The 22,048-nt window shown below is 38.9% G+C and overlaps 1 protein-coding gene across 2 annotated transcripts; it reads right to left on the reverse strand.

Moving 5' to 3' along the window:
* Positions 1–1,427: 1,427 nt before the first annotated feature.
* Positions 1,428–22,037, reverse strand: lrrc74b (leucine rich repeat containing 74B). Of its 2 annotated transcripts, XM_004566696.3 has the most exons (10): positions 21,655–22,037; positions 20,645–20,819; positions 20,034–20,176; positions 15,035–15,167; positions 8,774–8,980; positions 6,687–6,796; positions 5,533–5,648; positions 5,081–5,159; positions 1,891–1,986; positions 1,428–1,808 (listed from the first exon to the last, which is right to left on the reverse strand). In XM_004566696.3, the coding sequence occupies exons 1-10, from the start codon at positions 21,751–21,753 to the stop codon at positions 1,692–1,694; spliced, it is 1,275 nt and encodes a 424-aa protein (XP_004566753.2). In that variant the 5' UTR covers positions 21,754–22,037; the 3' UTR covers positions 1,428–1,691. The 2 variants fall into 2 exon arrangements, with proteins under 2 accessions (XP_004566753.2, XP_004566755.2); XM_004566698.3 differs by lacking the exon at positions 8,774–8,980.
* Positions 22,038–22,048: the final 11 nt, after the last annotated feature.

Raw genomic sequence — 22,048 nt, forward strand, 5'->3', positions numbered from 1 at the left:
TTTTTTGGAAATCAAAATATGGTCACCCTACATAAATGCATGAACATGGTCAGCAACAATAGCCCGTGTGGTTTTTGGGAGTCTTTTCCACCAGCTGGTGCTCATTTGGAAATAAGGGGTCCAGATCTTCCACAACACTGCCACCAGCCTGAACCGTTGATATAAGGCAGGATTGCTTTCATGTTGCATATGCCACACTCTCAGACCAGACAATGTTTTTCTGATCTTTAGTTCAATTTTGGGGTTTAGTTTTGTGTTTTCAGGAGTGGCATCTGGTGAGGTCATCTGCTGCTGTAGTCCATAAGGTTTAACTTGTTATGCAATTCTTAGACGCTCTTCTGCATAGCTCAGTTTTATGTTTTTTCCCCCAAGAGAACTGATGCTCATGAGACGTTTTCTCTTTTTCCTGACCATTCTTTCTGAAATCCTTAGTTTATACAGAAAGTTCCAGTGTAGTTTCTAGTCTGTCTGGCACCAACAACCATACCACGTTCAAAAACACTTAAATCCCCATTCTTTTTCATCCTGTTGGTTGGTTTGATTCTCACCAGGTCATCTTGACCATGTCTACATAGCTAAGTGTAGCAACTGAACAGGTGCACCTAACAAACTGTAAAGAGGTTGAAACTCCTGTAGCAACTTGTTGTATGAAGAACAACTTTATTATTTATGGGTTTCTGTCTGTGACCCCCAACGAAAGCTTCAATCTCTAGACTATTGCTCCTTTCCATGTACTTTGGAAGGAGGTGAAGTTGTGCCAGTAAGTGTTTATCACATATGCAATAGTTCGACTGATTTCAAAATCATTTTATGTTGTTTGCAGCCAAATGATCAGAGGGTTTAATTCTATGATACAGTACATATGTAACTAAAGTAGTAATAGTAATAAGTATTGATTATTTGTTAATGAAAAAATATGCAAATGTAGTCGTAAGATGACCCAAATCCCTACAAGCTATTAAAAAGCCCCAAAATAAACCAATTAGTTGTCAAATGTATTCAAATGCATATACATTACATGTTACATACAGTGTTCTGGAATAAAATAACTTGGCTTAAGATCATTTAGTGGTGTGTGGGAGAGATACAGTACATGCATACAAATGACAGCTCACTGTATGTATCTAACACAGCTCGAGTTGTCCTGCCTCAGTAAACAGGTCTCTTATCTAATAGTGGACTGTTCTTTCAAAGCTGGTTTTTCTAGACTAGTCATGCAGTACTTAAATCCTTTTTGTGCAACCCACTTTCACTTCTTTTCATACACAATACAGTGCTCTCTGATCCTCTCCATCATTCTACCCACTGACATTATATAACATCAAATCAGATCATATCTAAAAAGAATCATACTCAATACCTCTATTTTATGCCTATTTTCTATGACTTCATCAAATAAATTTGTTTTAAACACTACACACATGGTGTTTCTACTGGAAAATGAGCATCTGAATTGCTTTTATTTTCAATTGATTGGGTATTTAAGAAGTTTTATTTATTCACAGTGCATTTTATTCAGAAGGATATGCTCTCATGGCTCTTTAACAACAAAAAAAGACATCTTTTTAAAAGTTATATTTTTGCAGGCATGCATCCTTTGGTTTATCTGTTGATGAAAACGTCCATAGGGCTTTGACAAGATTTCTTCCATCTTTGCTGGCATAAAAGTACAGCAATTACAGTAACACTTTTCAAGCTTTTGCTTTGCTGAATGTGCCAAAGCGGCCCCCATGATTTACTCTAAGCGCAGGGAATATTTCTTTCACTGCTGTATACAAGTCGTCAAAATCCCGGCTTACTGTGATGTCCTAGAGAAAGTGATACACAGAGGAACTAGTGAATAAGAGAACACTTGGAAAAAATGTCAAGGACCTAAGACGTGTGACTTACTGAAAAGTCTAAAGTCTCCAAGGCTGAATCTGGGTTGTCCTGTACAGATTTAAGGATCCCATAGCATCCAGCATTCAGGATGGGGTTCCTACCAATCTGGTTACACACAGTACACAAGAAAAAACAGCAAAAATTGTTATGTTCTGGATAGGCAAGTGATGAAGAACCTTCCTATTATTGACTTTAAAAAATATTTCTACCCTTCATATCATCATATCTCCTCAGTGAAGCTATGTACAAAAAATAGTTCATCATGTTTTCTTATTCTGGTGGAGATTTAAATGCCAAAATCGGTACACTTCTCACATCTGTTCAGCTCCCGTGAAGTTAGTCAATTAACTTAGCCAAGTCCAGCCAAGAGCACTTATGAAATTCAATAATTAACTAGTTGAATGCAATTTTTTTTGTAAAAATGATAATTAGCTGTTTATGTGGGTTCTGGGAAGGAACCAATAACTTCCTGGAGTCTTTGCTGTTATACCGCTTAATGCCAAGAAAGCTGTACTTGTAATTCCCATAAAACTGGAAACTGTTTTTCCTTACGCTTTAGTTTTTCTACAGATTAAACAAACTACAACACGTCAGACAGTGTTAGGCAGACTGTGTAATCACAGAGCCACTATTTTTCAGTGTTTATACTCCACTAAACTAACCAGCTGGTAGAGGTAGACATTCATTTATATCTATGGTATGTCCCCAAATGCCAGCTTATTCCTTTATTCCTGGGATGGTTTTGGTCTATTATTATTTTAATTCAAAATTTGCATTATGTAATTCTCCAGAGTCAATCTAAACAATATACAAGGAAAAATACAGCTGAAATAATAGAAGCAGATACAAATTCACCTTCTTAACACCACACACACACACACACACACACACACACACGCACACACACACACACACACGCACACACACACACACACACGCGTGCGCACACACACACAGGATATTGTTTTATAGTGATATTATACAGGAAAACTGTTACTCAATAAGGCCCATTTACTAGTTGTTTTTCTCTTTCTCTGTGACCCAAGAATTAATGTGTAAGAATCACAGGATGGTACCTCAAGATTGAAAACACCACAGAGATCACTCCCTTACTCCCATCTTCCCTTCTTTATCTCTTAGAACAAGGCTTGTTAAAGGCCAGGTGGTTTGTTTCAGAATTCACTAATGAAAGAACTCTGTATTCTATGTCTAGGAGTGTATTTTGCTGGGATAATCATAAATTGTAGTTGAACTGATAAACTATACAAAGGATACTTCTTTGCTCAGAGGGCAGGAAGACGTTTCCTTATTTGGTCTGTACCGGTTTGAACTGAGAATCTGCTGACACACGAACCTTTTTCCTCTATATAAACTGTTGTCTGATGAATAAACCTTTGAGTTGATTTTGGGAAAGCAACCTGAACAGTCTCTGTATCATTTTGTTCTCCTAACTGCTCCCGACGTCGTAACTAACCCAGCTGAACGGCATACCTGAGTGTTACTTTGAATAATTTTGAATCTTATACAAAACTCTGCTTATAGGTGCCCACGCCTCGGAGGAAACCCGATCCACGGAGAAACCAGGGACGGAGATTTCCTTCACACACACACACACACACACACACACACACACACACACACACACACACACACACACACACACACACACACACACACACACACACACACACACACACCTCTTTTTAAATGATGACTAAAAGTTTGGAGACAGTTCGCTCATGAGAAACCAGCATTTCAAATAATGAAGTCAGTATAGGTGCAAACACAATTCCAAAATGAAAATGTTAACAGAAACAAAATAAAACAGAGAGCAAAAAATGTAATGAAATGTAAAAATGTCATAAACTCATATTTTATTCACAGTAGAAGATAGAAAACAATTCAAATGCTTAAACCAAGACATTTTACTATTTCATGAAGAATATTATGCCATTTTTAATTCAGCAACACGTCTCCAAAGAGGAGTAAAAAAAGGCTAAAAAAATAGCTTACTAGAAAGAAACATCTGGAAAAACTGAGTACAGGTCAGGAAAATGATTAGGTATGAAAAGAGTATCTTAGAGCAGCACTGCCTTTAAAAACAGACAGGGTGTCTATCAGGGAAACTGAACTAAGGAACACTTCCAGAATTCTGTGACCACAGTTCGCCGTGCCATCCACAAATGCAGGTTAAAGCTCTGTGATGCAAAGATATGTGAACATTATCCAGAAATGCCATCTTCTGTCAGCCAAAGCTAATTTAAAATGGACTGAGGCAAAGTGGAAAACTGTTCTGTGGTTAGACAAGTCAAAATTTGAAACTCGTTGTGGAAATCATGGGCCCTGCATCCTCCAGATTAAAGAGGAGAGGGACTGTCTGACTTATTATCAAAACTTAGTTTAAAATCCTGCATACCTCTGATGGTATGGGGGTATATCAATGCCTATGGAAATTGCAGCTCGTGCCTCTGGAAAGGAATCATCATGACTGAAACAGATTTTATATATTGGGCAAAATATGCTGTCATCCAAACAACATCTTTTTTAAGGTCTGAAAAAGACAATGCTAAAAACAATATACTGCAGCTATCAAAACAATTGCTTCTTAGAAAGAGAGTACAAGTGCTTAAATGTCCTGCCGGCAGCACAGACTTTTCACCGCCTGAAAGCATTATAAGCTGAAAAAATAAAAAACAATGACAAAGACCACCCAGGACTACTATTTCAGCTATATTCACAATTGGGTTAGTGTGCTATCATATTAAAAGAAGCAACTGCTGCTATTGTTGCTTAGTCTGAGTTTCTCACAATGATTTTATTATTTTATTGTGAACCTTTATGCTTTCAAACAAAGTATAATTTGTTTCAGGAATATTTGGATGCTTCGCATATCAAAGAATTTTCAATTGATTAATCTTCAAAGATTGTTCATTAGTTTGCGTACATTTTAAAACTTGCATATGCTATGAAAGATTTCGAACACAGGAGCGCACAAGCAGTCAGTATCCGATTGGCAGAATTTAACTCAATTTAGCATGTTCTCTATAACTTTTTCAGTCAGCTGAGCTGAGCACCTGACAATTCAGCTTGAGCATTTACATTAAAATGAAGTACACTGATCCATTTATTTATCCTATTTTATCCACTGATGCCCCCCATTGCTCGTGAAGCTAGAACCAATCTCTTTTCAGCAGCTTACATTCAGGGACTTGATTGTCTTGTTTACTTTGAGGCCCATGGCGAGGTGGATCGCTCCTTCAGGGGGTATTCGGTTGTTACTGTGGCGAGAAACAAAAGCAGAAAACAAGAGTGTGTGTTGGAGTGTGAGGGAAGCAATCATAAAGTGTTACTTTTTTAAATGGCATTATTCATCCAAGTGAATTTGTAAAGCAAGCTCTGTTTTACTAAAAAAGTTAAGCAAACGGCAGAGGAAACTGGATTATTTGATTTCTTTCTTTAAGAAAAAGGGTAATCACCATTTAAGATCGATTAGAATCAGTCTGGAAGAGTAGTTTGAACTCGCCAGGAAGTTTATAAACAATGTGAAAGATAAGATTGTGAATTCTAATTTGTGAAAATGATCGTGGCTTGAGCTCTCAATTTCTACTCACTAATCTGATCATTCGATAGTAACACAACAAAGACACATACCTGATATTTAACTCTTCTAAAACATTGTTCTCTTTAAGAGCCTGTCCTAAAGCACTGGCTCCTTCTTTCCCAAAGCCATTAAATGACAGATCCAGTATTCTAAGAAAAACATTTTCCTGAAACACACAAAAGAATGTATCAATACTTAAAGGGACAACTTGAACAAGTTCTCTAACAAGATTAAATCTCAACAAAAGAAATATCTTACTTTAAAAATGACAGTGAAGTATAGATTCTGAATTAAAAATCCCTGCCAGGGTGTGAATCAATCACACCTGCCAGTGATCAGGGTCCACTTGGCCATGTTGGTCAATAAGATAGGGAAAGGAAAACTACTGTATAGCTTCTCTTGCAGTGAGATGCTTGATGAATACCTGCCTGGGGGGCTGCTTCACAAAGCAGGATAAGGGAGTCAGCCAAGATATGAGATGTCGTCTGCAATTAGCAATTACCATATTATTAATCTTAATAGGTTTTGATGTCAGTGTAGCATCATTATGATGTTGTTATAATTCTTTTACCAGATAAGTATCCCTGGTTTGGGAGTTTCCACTCCACTTAGTCAAAATTTCAGTCATTATCAATTCAGATAAACAGATCGCTTTATGTATAAATATTGTCAAAGGTGGGTGGCCAAAGGTACAGTTCACAAACGTTTTTTTTTTTTTTGTACTTTCCTTTTATTGGATTCCCAATTTTTCAGTTCAAGGCCATTTTAAAGAGGGACTTACTTTCATGTTTTGTGTTTTTTTTTTTTTTTTTACTGGTTTCATTGGTTACAAATGCAGATATGAGGAAGTTATATAAAGCCTTTCATAGCTTTAGGGGAAGTTGTGCAAAATCTGATGTAACTGGGATGTGGAGTTGGAAAATGGAGGGTTACTAGATTCAAGTATACATTTTTTGGTTATGCACATGAAGTTAAATATTTTTACTTGACTGGTAAATTATTTATGCCTAACACCAGATGTGATATTTTTAGCCACTTTCATTTGACATACCGCTATTTTAACTTAGGATAATTTGTTATTTGATGGCTTCAACTAATCAATGTACTTTAGTCTTATTTTTCACTGTACCATTAGATCTTCTTTGTCTTGCATAAGGTCAGAAAGCTAATCTAGGATTTACACATTCATGTCCAAGTGTATTACCCCAAGACCATTGGCCAGCATTACTGCTCCTTTTTGTCGAATGCAATTCCATGCCAGGTTTAGCGATCTCAGCCCGGTGTTCTCAGACAGAGCATCTCCCATGTGTTCCCCTTGTGAAAATAGAAAATGAACATAAGAATAATTCAGAGCAATTTGATAAAATAAATAGTTGCATTATTGCATTTTTAAAACAATGAAATGTACTCATCCTCATATAAAGGCTTGTTTAGAAATAGTGAGTCTGTTTATTCATTATTCATGAATAATTATAATGTGTATCTAATGTAATATATTGTATCATCTCCACTATATTCCCTTAACGCTTTACTGAGTGACGACTATAGAGGTAACTATCTTGGACAAAAATATATACCCCTCATCATGTCACTGACATTTTCCATAAATATAAAAAACTGCATGACACTCGGTGGTTCATAATCACTCAAGATAATGTGCTCAGCTGGAAAAGCCATAATGCCATAGCATGAATGTCAGTGTGTTTGACTGGTACACTTTTGGTACATGCTAGAGTGCGCTTAAAACACATAAAAATGTACTTTGACATATCAGCAGAAGCATTGAGGAATACAGGATAGAGCATGTGGGGATGAATCATAGCGATAAGATATGGTGGTGTCCTCTTTCCCTCATGTAGATTTATTTTCAATTATCTATATCAGATGCTCAGTGCTCTGGTCTGCCATTCTTCCACAAGGTGCCTGTCACAAAGCTCATCCGCATGATAATTGAAAGAGGTTTTAATGAAGGCGAAATGTGCTTGACCTTTGAATGCCACAATCTGCTGCTGCATGCTGTCTTATGACTGCTTGGAGATAAGGCTGCACCATTATGGCAAAATCTTTTATGACAGCAGAACCCCTCTCCCACCCCCCTTCTGCTTACATGCTTACATACAGTATAGTCCTAATGTTAAATAAATCTGCAGTAATAGTCACTTCACAGGCCTTTATTGTACATTAATTATAAATGGAAAAGAGAGCAAAAATAGCATATACGATGACTTCAGCAGCTATTGGCATATTGAAAATAATCATTGATGGTATCCAACCAATTTATGGGTGGGCTGATACAAAGGATGATATTACTACTTGCTGATCTACAGATATCAGTATTTATAACGTGTGATTAAAAAAAAGTAAGTAAGTAGTGGGAGAAACATTCTTTAGCCATGTTATGAGTATTGGCATTACATAGTTTGTCCAACAGAGGGCACTCTAGACAAATAACTATAGATAACAAATGCTAGGAAATCTGTTTATGTTTTGTGTGCCTGAAAGAAAAACGAATACTGGCTAATATGTATATACAATTTTCTGTATTGTTATCTCTTGGCCTTAAAAATCCTATATCAATTTTGTTCTACTCATTTATGTACAGATAAAAAAGAAAAGTAAACACAGAATAACGTTGATTTTAGGCAATAAAATCCTTAAATAAATTATTTTGCTTGTCTTTAAAAACTATCTTCAAAAGATGGAAAGGGAAACTATGCACCAATGAGTGTATTTAAATAGTTGTGTGCCTTATATTTTCAATGGTTTTATCTACACTGTAAGTGAAATTACAGGACAATTATATAGGGCGGGCGGGTAGTAGTCTACACTAATATTTTGGACTGTGCTCTCCAGTTTGCCCAGTTAACCCTTTAATCCTATCTGGCTAACCAAAATTAAAACTAGCAGCTACACCTTAGGCCAACATTAGTAATGGATCTTGTCTGTGCCTTCTAATCTCTGCTGCTGGTTTCTCGTGGAAATCAGGAAATCAGAGGGCAGATTTTTTTAAAGGCCCAAATTAAGATGAAAAGCAAAGAAAAAGAATTTACATCCTATTCCCCACACTGCCTTAAGGTCTTTTGCGATTTATTGATGCAACATATAATTTCTAGGTCCTGAAGTTCAGTTATCTGGTGCTGTTAATGGAAAATATGTGAAAAACTGTATCTCTTGCACAAATCTTTAATATCATCTTAATAAAAACTGGAGTCATGGGTACTGTTTCAATCTTTGAAAGGCTACAGCCTTATAGAAACTACGAGACCTTTACAAAACTAATTACTTTGCTACCTGCACTCTCCCCCAGAGCATTGTAGCTGAGGTCGAGGTGCTGTAGTTTGGTGTTGGTGATCAGCGCTGGGCAGAGGTGTTCAGTGGACCGGTCTGTAAAATGGTTTCCTGACAGAATGAGTCTCACCAGGGTGCTGTTCTCTTTAAGCATACCAGCTATGGCTTTGGCTCCATAAACCTCTAGATTGTTATTGGACAGGTCCACCTCTGGGATTGACACACAAATTGAAACATCATGCAAGGTGAAAAGAGACCAATAAAAGTGGCAAGTAAACTAAACACAAGAAGGTTCCAAAAAGACCAAATAGCACTCTCAAAATGTTTTTGAGCATTTGGTAATTGTCATTATTGCAGTACAGTATTTCACAAAAAAAGATGAATCATTTCCTCTGCTTTATTTTTTCTGAATTTCACATATTTCTCACATACTGTCTCTATTTTTGGAGTAAATTTCCTTTGGGAGGAGGTAGAGGAAAATTCAGTTTAAATGCGATAGGTTTAGCTGGGGAGTGCATTTGATAAAGCTTTTGAATCTGAAAAATAAATCACTGTTTTTAGATACTGTCTTCTCACTACTACAGCAATGTGTCTGAAATGACCTTCCTAGCTATTGCATACTATTTAAGTTAATCAACTAATTTTTAAATTAAAAATGAATTAAGTTGGATTTTTTGATGGCTTATCACCATCTGAAAACACAAAACACAAAAGTAACTGAGAAATGATGCATTTAGTATATAGTGACAATGTGCATTTCAACTGCAGCAAATCAACTGGACCAGCAATTTGGTTCACGATTACAGGCGTTCCTATCCCCCCCGAAACTGAATTATAACTACTTCTCCTGATCCCTAATATTTTATCTAGCACCAGCAGCAGCTGCAACATGCTTTGGCTTTTACTGAAACAGACTGGATAGACTGCTCTAATGATGAATCCCAATAAGGTAGTTTTCTTCAAGCACCACCCTTAGGTCAACATTTGTGTCTCTCAGTAAAACATTTTGTAAGTGTGCACATTTACAGACATTCACGCTGACCTCCACCATTATCTTGTATTCAGTGATACCTTCACTTTCTATAAGTCATAAGGTCAAACGTTCTGTTTAAACCAGTTTTATACTTACAACAATTCTGCCAGCCTCAACAGAAAAAGATTATCTTTATCGTTCACATAAACATGATAGAGTGGTCAATGGAGCTTGATAGCCTGCTGATGATAACAGCATGGTATCACTGGCTTCAGTGTTTTTCAGTAAACATGACTCATTTACTTTTCATATCCATCTAAAGATTAATTGGGCTTGTTTTTTGTTTTAATCTTGTGAACACATGACTATTAAACCTCCAATCTATAGTACATCCATGTAGTCCTGCTCCCATTCATTCCAGGCCTGGAGAAGGTCCTTAGGAAGGTTGGGGTCATCCCAGTCAGTCCGTGAAGCCCACATCTGCTGAACGATAATCTTAGCTCTTGTGGTGTATGGCACAATGTAGCCAAGTCAGTCGTACTGACTCGCTAAAACCTTGTAGACTGTGCGCAGGGTCACTTGAGGATGGTCAAGAGTGTGGAGCTTGTAGTACAGCCTGTCTGATGAGCAGTGCCAATGGAGCCCCAGTGCAGCTTCTTTCTGATCAGGTTTGCCATGTGTGATCCAGAGCTCAGCGCTGTCTGATCTAAGCTCTGGGGGCAGGTGGCTGATGATTGAGGGCTGGTTACTGGCCCATTGTCTTAACTCAAAACCTCCATCAGCCAGAAGCTTCTGTAGTTTCTCCACAAGTACTTTAGCTTCTACCTCTGTCGCCAAGCTCCGGAGGCAGTTGTCGACATAGAATGATTACATCACAGTCTCACGGACGTCTTCCCCAAAGATAGCGCAGCAGGGGCTACATGTGGTGCCGAAAGGGAGTACTCTCCACTCCTATACAAAAGGGGGGTCGTCACGTTTACAGTCCCGCCAGAGGAATCGGAGGAGTGGCTGGTCTTCTTTTAGTAGGCGGACCTGATGGAACATCCTACGGATGTTGCTGCTGAAGGTGACGGGGTGCTGTCGAAACCTCAAAAGCACTGCCAGGAGGGTTGGCCCCAAAGTAGGTCCAGGGAGGAGATGGTCATTGAGGCTCTGCCCCTGGAACTGGAATGAGCAATTGAACACAACTCGATTCTTGCCGTTATGCTGCACCATTTGGTGTGGGATATACCAGCTAGCAGGAGTGTTGTCAGCTCCAGGCTCAAGCTTGACAACAAAACCTTCACGTTGTAGTCTCTGAATCTCAGTTGTGTAGCAAAGGACCTTCTCTGATGACTTTAACAACCTCCGCTCTGCCCCTTTAACCCTAACTGCTGCGCAGTGGTCCTGAGAAGGATGGTCCGCTCAGACCCGTCATCCAAGACAGCATAAGTCTCTAGGACTCGATCGCCATTCCTCAGTAAAACTGATTTTCAATAGGACTTTACATCCTCCTAGTGGTTTGTCAATGTACAACTCTTCCTCTCCAACTCGTGTAGTACCTGAGCCTGTTGTTGCAGAAGAGGCCTGGGCGGCTTGCACATTTTTAGTGGACCTGTCATTGAGTTTGTGGAGGACAAGGAGATGTTGTTGGTTGCATGTCTTACAGCGCATCTTTAGATCGCATTCTGCAGCATGGTGGGTCCTCCCACAGCACCAGCACCGGTTGTTACTCTTGATCCAGTGATGCCTTTGTGCTTTGTGTAGCTGTCTGAAATTTGAGCAGTTGTTTAAAGAGTGATCGACGCTGTTGCAATAAGGACAATACTTCTTCCCATTGTGTTTGGCTGCTGCCACTGTTGGAGCGGCACCAGATTCTTGGGGCTCAGTGTTCAACAGTATTGTGGTTGTCTTACCGGTGAACTTCCTCCTGTCCTCTGCCATCAGAAACGTTGCTCTCTTTGAGCTGAACCATGCCATGTCGACTTGCACCTGCAGCTCATATTCAAGCCAGTGTGAGAAGTCAGTCAGTGTAGGAATGGGGATGGTTTGAAGATGAATATATCGACGGAAGCTGGACCTCAAATCATGCGGCAGTTTTTCAAGCAACCTTGACACGTGGGACCCAAATTCCAGCTCCACAATTCCTTTCCTTCCTAATTGTGCAAGCATGCTGACCAGGGAGCCTACCTTTAGTGCAAACATCCTGAAGGTCTTGGTATCTCCTGACATAACAGGTGGCCCGTCCATTAACTCTGCTATACGCTGGAGTGCTAGTTGATGCGGCTGTCCATACTCCTGGTTGAGGGCATCCATTGTGTTGGTATAAGTGTGCCTAGAATGGCTATAGGAGTCAGCAATAAGCAGGGCCTCCTCCAGCTTAAGATGGTCTACCAGTATTTGGAATTTAAACTGTTCTGTTGCGTCGGCTGGGAGGATATTTTTTTCCAATGCGATCCTCAGCCTTGCAAACTCTTGAGGATTTGGGTGTACAAAATATGGGATTGTAGGTGCTGACCCCCTATAATAGCGCTCCTGACCCCCCACCGGGCTCGGCTGTCGGGATCTAGAGTACGAATAGTACTCCGAGTGCGCGGGTCTTGGAGGGGCCTGGTAATGCGACCCATACTCTCGATGGGGGCAATCCCAACCTCCAGTTGGCAGCTCTGGGAAACGGTAATAATCCCTGTCCAAACTGCGAGGGTGACACGATGATGCTGCATGCTGTTTTCTCTCTGACAAGGTGAAACCCTCAGGTGAGTAATCACAACTTCTTCGTCGAGAGTGCTGGGTGTCCAATACCGATGCTGCCATCCTCTTCGAGGGACGGGTAAGATGTCTGGAATGAACAGCGTACCTTTCGAGAGAATGCCGGCGTGTTGCTATATGTTCTTAAGGGTGCTGACAAGCTGAATCTGGCTGCCTAACAGGTTCCCGCAGAGCCCCCTCATATGGCATTGTCATATCAAGTCCTGGGAGAATGTGTCCCTTAACTCCTTGGATTGAAGCTGCATGCAGTTTCTTGCCACCATCAGACTCTGCTCCACTGTGATGGCCAGGACTGGCCTGCCGATCCAGCTTGGCAGACTGGTCCCTTCGCTTGAACTGTTGAGGAGGTCGTGTATCACATGCACTCTGCAACTGAGTAATAACACTGCTGAGGTGGTTGAGTTGCTCACGTAACTGCTCTGTCTCATTTGTAGCCTGGGGGTGAAGCTGGCCCATTCTCTGGTCACTTTTCTTAGCCAGCTCTGCATTCTACAATCGCAACTGGTCCAATGCTTCCAGCAAGGCTTTCTGCTCGCTTCTCAATCTATTATTCTCCTGCTGCAACATTTCGGTGTCCTCTTCCCATCGATCCCTGATGTCCCATCCAGACTGGAAACTATCCTGAGTGACCGGAGATTCAGACCGAGGAGATCCATGAGCCCCACCAGGCTCCTCCTCATGTCTCCAACGCGGCGGGGGAGTGTGTGCTGATCTGGGAAGTGATGATCTCCCCCGGGGGAGATAGTCACTCCTCGAAGATGGGCAGGAAGAGCCTGGTGTCTCCTGGCGTGCTGTTCTTCCATGCTTTTATTACAGGGATCAGATCTGGCTCCGAGGACCACTTGTTATAGCGGACGCCCTGGACCACTATCTCTGAAACGTGATTCGGTACTGTTACCTGGTAATAAAATCCGGTCAGAGACGGGGAATGATGTCAGAGTGGAAGAACTTTATTTGCCACGAGCCCACATCGAACACACACACTCTCTGGCAAGTAAGGATGTGGTTACTTGCCCGCCTTAGTCCGATTCAACTCAAGTCCATAACTTGCCTGCAGCAGCGTTACTCTCCGACTACACTTTTAATTGCCACAGCAAGGAGAGAATGGGTGAGCATTCTGATTGGCTGTTGGCCCTTGGGGGAATCATGCTCCTCCCATGCAGGTAACGCATGCCCTGGCCCAAGGACTTTTTAACAGAGGCCATAAGAAGATAATTTGTAACATTCACTAAATCTCTTTCTGTACTGTGATGAGCTCTGAAGCCCGACTAAAACTCTTTCAATTAACCATTCCTCAACCGATGATCAGTTAGCTTTTTTACAACTACTCTATTATTATGAGAGAATAAGAATGTTGGAGCTTGGCTTATAATTAGCTTTTTAAATAGTGGTTTAACTACTGCCATCTTAAAGGCCCGTGATATGTAGCTTAATAGAGACATATTTAAGATTGAAGCATTAAAGGTTAATGGTAGGACTTCTTTGAACACTCTTGTAGGAATGGAATCTAAAAAAACACATTGATGATTTGGAGGAATTACTGAAGCCAACTCAAATGTTCTTATTTTTTCAATCAATGATGAAGATGTTCTAGCTTTGTGGATTTTTTATTTATTTATTTTTATAGAGCAACAAACTATTTGCTAAATGATGATCTTCTAAATTGGTGAGACAATTTCCACTCCAGCTTACAAGTTATCTCTTTTATGGTGCATTTTTGAGAGTTATACCAGAGAATCAAATACTTGTGATTTGATGCTTTTTCATTTTCTACTGTATCTGGAATCATATACAGTGAAGATGTAAATTTATTAATGAGATAATCAACCTTTGTGGGGGTAAAGTTCAGGTAGCTGGTCTGCAGTATGTTGACACATAGCATTGAAGAAGATAACAATGGAGGAATATTCGTAAACTAGTTACTGCACTTTCAGTAAGACTGTGATGAAATATATTCCCCACTGCGGTGTGATTCATTATTGTAAATTTAAATGTTGTTAGGAACTGATCAGACAAAATGTGGAAATTATCAGACAAATATATAATATGTTATGCAAAAAATACATAAAAACAACATGACATTCCTGAGTTAAAACTTGATTAGCTGTGTTGTCTCTAATATGTGACTGTGTGCATCTGAAGTTGTTTGCACAAGATCTTATTATAAATTGCAACAAAGTAACATGTTCCTACAGGAAATTGAAATTTCTTGCACAGTATAATGATTTGTTCTAACAATGATCTTGTGTATAGGATAAATTTCACCTTATGGGACTTTAAGGCTTTGGGATAATGATATGTAGAGGAACCATATATAGGTGTTCTTCTCTTTAGAGTGTTCTCATGTTCCAAACTGCACATACAAGTAGTGCAATATGAGAAAGAACAGATATAAAAGGGAAACTTGAGATGGTAAGTGTTTTATATTTATTGGCGGAAAATGTTGAATATGTTGATGTTGGGGTCCCACCTTTGCCATTAAGAAGTATAAAGAAAAAAAGAACACAACGTGTTGAGTCCACAGTAAATCACAGTAAAACCACCTGTAATGTAGCAATTTCCTTTTAACATCTCAGCTATAGCAGCTCCACCCATGCCTTCCATCCAATTATCTCGCAGGTTCAGCCGCAGTATTGAAGTGTTGGTTACCAGGGGAACCGCCAGTGCTTTGGTGCCCTGAAAATACACAACCATACCCCCCCAACCCATCCTCAAAGTGAATTTCTTCTGTTTGTTCACAGCAGTATATATTCTTATCTGCATTCCTGTTAAAAGATGTACTCACACAGGTGGGCAGAGAAAGAGAGGGGAATATTAAACCTGTACAAGACAAATGAAGCAGAAGGGAGCGATGTGGAGGCGTAGGTCAGAAATGAAACTCACAGCACATGAAAATTATTGTTTCTAGCATGGCTAATGAGAAAGTTGAGTGCATGAAGCCTTAACTGAGTCGACTTGATGATAAATAGGACAGAATCTGCCTCATCGGGGTATATCACGTTTAAATGCAAGCAAAGTAAATTTCTGTAAGATTTAAAAAGCGTATCAATTTCCTAGACATAAAACAGATAACCTTTGGAAGTCACACTTTTTGATTTTACCCTTTGTGTATGACAGATAAAGACATATTTAAAATCCAATTTAATCTGTCTGAATGATGTTCCTGGTGCTGGAACCTACGGAATGAGCTGGTTGAGGAATGAATTTATCTTTTATAACTTTCATTTACACCATTATAGAGCAGTGCAAGCCTGTAAAAATGTCAAACTGTGCAGCAGCTGAAAGCCCCTGCCTGACCAGTTTCAGTTTTGGAAAGAATGTATTCATCCCTCAGTCGGATATGTAAAACCAAAGAGGTATTTTACACTGATTACTATGAAAAAAAGGACAGTAATTAGTATCGATTACTAGGGATAGATAAGGGTCATAATTGACAAAAATACAATTTTAAATTTTGTTTTGTTGAATGTTTTGTGCTTCTTCTTTTTTTAAATGAGTATATTGTAAGAATAATAAAGAAACCTTAATGATGTGTATATGTATGGAAATGTTAATGTTTAATACTAAATGTAGTGCAAATCTGTTTATTTCAGGTTGTGACACTATAATAATCTTGTCTCTAATGTTTAGCAGGACCATGTAATTAAATAGGTTTTCTCTATCAGCATAGATCAATAGAATGAAAATAGAAGAACAGAAGCTTGTTTTCTTAAGAGGTGAAATAATGGAGTAAGTATTGGTGAGGTCTATATAACAGACTACAGCATCAAAGCTATGTATCCACAAAATGAAAACAACTGACAGGTAAGTCATAACATTGATTATCTTGTTACAAACGGAACTGTCAAATGCTGTCAACAACAAGTACTGTAGACGGGATGCAGGAAAAGCGTAATGGGGCTTTAGGATAAAATGTGACAATTAACAATACGGCTTGCTGCATAAATCAAATGTATGGAGATCATGTAGGAAAAGCAATATTAGTGTTAATGTGTTTTGAGTAGATTTGGTACATGTTTTAAGGTAAAAATCCTGATAGCATATTTTATTATCTCATCTAAAAATCCATTACTGCAACTTTAATGGTCATTACCACTAGCTAAGACAAGAAAAACATCACAGTGAAATGCAAATCGTGCTTTGTTTGATAAGTATCTGTTAGCTGCAAAGAACTTGACCACAAATCTGACCAAGGACGCTTGCAAACTTTGCACATTAGGTTTACAAAATAGTGGAGAGAAGACAAATCAACAATATCTAACTTTAAGGCTGGCTAAAGCTCTTGCTCTTCAAATTAATAAGCAACATCTAAATCATCTACATCATCTACAGCTACATCATCTTGTTCAAAAAATCTAAGCTGCAGTCAGTGCATGGAAATGAAAATGATCTAAACAATGCAATGGTGTTTATTTGTTTGTGTTTTTCTCACCAAGAAGCAATAGCTTACTTTATTAATAAAACTTACAATGTAGCATCACTACTACTGCTACCACAGTGAACTTTTGAAGTTTTGATTGCCTCGGTTGGTTTAAAGTATTTTGTTGGGAGGAGGATCAGCACAATAGGAGACAGATGATTAAGTGTTGGGGATGATCCATTTATGTTCCGTGTCCTTGAAAAAGAACTGAAATCTTTGAATCTCGCTCTGCGCTGGACTTGGACACAGAACTGACTACTAAAGATCTCATGATCATCTATCCTGAAGGAGCCATGTGACTTTGAATTAGTAACACTGAGTAAAAGCCTGGATTAATCTAAAATACTGTTACAAGATTTTGAACATGCCTAGCTGGTACTCACACGCATGTTTTCACATGCATGTGAGGACCTTTGCACAGTTGGTTCATTTCAAATATCCTCCATCAGGTGAAACTGATCTGATGAGTGAGCCAGGGAGAGAAAAGAGAGATATTCTTCCATTCTACACAAAAAGAGAAGGGTTGTGGGGGTTGGCCTGAACCTTCTGTGTCAGTTTTTAATACAGCATGACCGCAGTTTTATAATGGTGTCATCATTTTCTTTGGTACCTAACCCTCAATAGCTTGAAAATCATCTCTTGAAAGTCTGTTTAAAGCCAGAAAGAAATATGTTGAATGATGTGTTGACTTTTTAACACCAGATAAAAATGTTTTCAGTGACCCTGATAAGGCTAAAAACTGTGAAAAAAATTAGCTGTATTGTCTGCTTTGAAATGTTCCAGGCATAGCTGCTGAGGGTGTAGATTGACAGGTCTAATAAATGAAATGCACTAAGGGAGAAATCATAAAGTGCTGCAAAGACTATATTAAACACAGTGTGGCTGTTTCTCTGGTGCGGTCTGTTTGGAACAAAACTCTAAAACTACTTGAATTTATTAAACTAAATTTTAAATTTCTAACTTCTAACTACTTAGATTACTCAATTATTAAAATAGCCCCCCCCCCCTTCTTTTTTTTTTTTTTTAAATAAGTTTTGGTTTCAGTCTCCAGTTTAATTTGTGGTTTTTGGGGTAATAACACTCTAACTCTGATATTAATATAGTTTGATTACTGTAAATCCCAAAATTGCACAGAATATAATGAATACAAAGCTGATGGAAAGCAGTTAAAATTTTTACCTTCAGTATACTATTTCTTTTAAATACCTTAAAATCGCAATATCTGATTTTACTGTTTGGGTAGAACTAAATTTCAACACGAAGTAGGGCAGAATGTTGTTAGGTCAGAGGACATCTTTGTATTCCTGGCCACCTGGCAAATGTAAATTCAGCTTTTTCCTCTCTTGGTACTGCTTTTTGGTTCGAGGGAAATGCTGGGCCTCAGTAGTGTCTAGTGGCCAGTTGACTACTTTCTATCACTGAAAATAACAGCCAGCTGCAGCCAAACTACCAGTTTAGTTTTATGCTAACACTTTTTTTTCTGGCTCTTTCCTGATTTATTTTCTCTCTCTCTGGGGTTGGGGTTTTTTTTTGGCATATTTGTCCGCGTAGATACAAAATGCAGTTTTTATGTGATGATTATCCAAAACTACCTGGCCCCAAGTGAGAAAATAATTGCCCCATTTATAACCCATGAATAAACTGTGAATAAACAGATTTTTTTGAAAAGCTAAGTCTAATTTCTTTAGCCATACCTTTGCCTAATTACTGCTACACCTGTCAAATCAATAAATCGCTTAAATAGAAAAAACAACAAATCATGCAGTGACTTAAAGAAAGTCAAGAACAGCTGGGAAACAAAATCATTGACATTTATTTGTCCAAAAAGAATTACAAAGCCTTAGAGTGAAAGTCATTATCAACAAATGGAGGAAACTCATTCCATTACATTTAAGTTCACGTGTCTGTCTTGCTCTCAGTCTGTGTGTTACTTCCTGTCTTATTTTGATAGTCTCCTGTGCTGTGTATGCGATGTTCAGTTTTCCTCCTTCCACCTTGTCTCATTAGCTAGATTCTGTTCAGCTGTGTTCTAATCCTAATTACCTGACATGTATATATGATCAGAATCTCCCTTTGTTTTTTGTGGTGTTGTTCCTCATTGTTTTGCCCTCCCTTGCAGTATATTGCCCCTGAAGTCTCATTGATGTGGTTTTACATGTTTTCTGACTTTTGTACCTACTTTCAGTTAAATAAAGCTGCTTTTAGTTTACCCCTTGTGTTTATATGTCCTGCTTTTGGGTCCTACTCCTGCCTGATACACAGCCAGTCTTCACAAAAACCACAGCTGACAAAAATGAAGGTTTTGTAGTGGCCTAGACTTACAGGACTAACAGGAAGAAACCTTTGGCAGAACCCAGCTCCAGGAGGGGTAGGTTTCACAGGTGCACTACAAACTAAGATTAATGGTTTTGCAAGCTACTTGGAATTTAAAGTGAGACTTTTCTGTATCACAAAAGTGTCTCGCTTTGTACCTGGCTAAATCACTGTGGTAACTTAATTTATTCCTGTACTTAATGTATTTTACAACCAACTGATAGCAACAAAGTGCCTAAAGATAAAATTTAAAATGAGTTCACTGTTTCATTGATTCATTGTGCCTGAGTGATTCATAGGTCAGTACTAAACACAGAAAAAACATTCTTCTGAAAATGGTCAGGTAAAAGGACTGGACTAAAAATGAAAAAGCAGCCAATGTCCAATGAAAGCCTTTGAAAGACGTTCAGAAACCCTGGAGAACTGTTCAAGACCACTTTAAAAATTCTCCCTATCATCATGACATTTAAAGGTTTAAGAGGTGGCCCAATACTTTTTTTTTCATAATACTGTAGATGCGCTTATTAATAACATGTATAAATGTTTTTGTTGGTAATATTATTATTATCATTATTGCATTATTATTACTTATGATACTAACAATAAACATATTTCTTAAAACAATAATAAAATAGGAACATTTAGGGAGAAAAAGAGCTACAGAATAAAGAAATTAATCATCTTCCCCTGCACTATTGACAATCTTTTCTTTTGTCACCAGAAACTCAAACTCCAAAGCCTTCCATGAAAGTATCAGCCTTTTTGTCTTTCTAATAATTTTAAAAATGTTGCCTTATTTTTTACTATACCTGAGGCCCCAGGCCACGATGCATCATAACCAGTGTGCTATTTTGCATATGCTGCAGGAAATAAGAGGCAGGGACCACCCGGAACTTTTTACACGCTGTCACATAGCATGTCTGCCTCGTCAGATCGTATGCCGCCTCCTTACCTGCAACATAAAGACAGCACTCTGTCTCAGTCGTTCACGCTCCGTACCTTTTGTGTAAAAAGGAGTGATATTGCACATTTTCCCATTGAAGGACCTTTTGAGTGGGACATTGAAATATCCCTTGTTGTTGATTTTGCCCTGTCAGGAAAGCTCATTCATACCAGATGGTTTTCATTTCTGGTGAAAAGGAAGCCTGACACAAAGACAGATGAAATCATTAACATGCAGAATAGGACTCCACATATGTGGGTGGGTGCATGTAGGAGTGTCTTTTTTTTTTTAAAGTCATTTGGTGTTTGAGAAAATGGAAAGGCAGATAGGAAAAAAACAGATGGGTGACAAAAGGGCTTTGCCTTATCTTAGATGGTGTGAACAAGAGCAAATTAAGACTTGCTATCAAAACATGATAAAATATTGTAACATTCCCACCCAATTGATCTCCTTTTGGTTGCCAAAATTAAATTATACCTTCGAGCTCCAAATCTGTATCATAGTCCTCATCAGAGCTCAGGCACTCCTGTACTTCAGGCTCCTTTTCTTCGTCTTCCTCGTGTCTTGTGCCTCTGTCTAGCACGTTCCTGTCAGGGCTTGAGTGTTGGTCTTTTGGCCCACGCATATCAACCTCTGTCTGGCTCATTCTTGGCTAGATGGAAAATGAGAAAGTAAGACATCGTGACTCGTCAAACCTGTCTGTTGTACGCTGCCTGTGTGAGCAGAGTTGATTGATTTTACTGCCAGGAGAATAAAACCAATACCTACAGTGTTTAGTTCATCAGTGTGGGCTTGTGTCTTTAAGATCGTATCCTTCTGTTTTTATAATCTTTGAAAGTACTTCCCTATCCTCCCACTCCATTCTTCCCACCTCTCTTTAACCTCTTCAACCACAAGCTATTTTTGCTCCCTTTCACTCCGTTTATTTCTAAGCTTATGGTACATTCACATATGTCTCAGTCAGTGATGCTTTATATTGTTATTTCCAGAATACATAAGTAGAATTAGTTAGCATAGCAGAACAGGTCCTGCACATGTTTGGGCACAGCTCTGATAGTGAATTTCTCATACAGTGGGACCCAAAAGTGTAATTAAAACACAAGGACATGACTTTGAGGCCCCTTCTTTTAAATACATTCATGTGAGTACACAGGTTAAAAGAGCAGTTTATAAAAGGAAGCAGCAGGTCTTTAGTCTGTACGTTTGAGGCTGTGTTTCCTTGCCCAGGGCAAGGAAAGTGCTTAGACGTGCCTAGAGATTTGGTTAAGATCTCAATTTCTAAAACCTATTATGCTCTTTTATGCTCTTACAGGTCTATAACATGCTTTCAGTTCTCACCCAAAGTCCGTCTCCTATATCTTATTTAATCTCGAGCTTTTTGAAATTCTGCCTTTGAACAGTCTCAAGAATCTAATCTTACCTACCTGGTCGTTCACACTTCCCTTGCTCAAGAGTTTGCAAACTTGGCTGCATAGTCGGTTTCCTACCTCCCCCAGCTGCAGCTTCCCACTTTCTGTTTCTGCGTCATCGTCTTCCAGCACAGACGGCAGCAGCACCTGCTTGGCCAACTTCTTCCCATGAAGCATGACACTGATAATAGCTGTAATATTGATACTAAGACAACTATTTTGCTACCTTTATGCAGAAATTCCTTAGTAATTTCTTTCTTTTTTCCTTCTGTCCTTTTTTTGTGCTTTTAGATCCAAATGGCAAGTAAAATATTTGCGTTGTGAGCTCAATCACTGCACTGAATTTCAGCAGGATTTGGTGCACTATGTCTTCTCGCAACAGAGCTTACTTAAAGGTCTTGGCAAACTCTGCTGTGGTAATTAAAAAGGCTAGGACTTCACTACCTGACTGTAAGTCACCAATCAGAGTTCT

The sequence above is a fragment of the Maylandia zebra genome, linkage group LG12 (genome assembly GCF_041146795.1).
Source record: "Maylandia zebra isolate NMK-2024a linkage group LG12, Mzebra_GT3a, whole genome shotgun sequence".
Classification (NCBI taxonomy): Eukaryota; Metazoa; Chordata; class Actinopteri; order Cichliformes; family Cichlidae; genus Maylandia; species Maylandia zebra.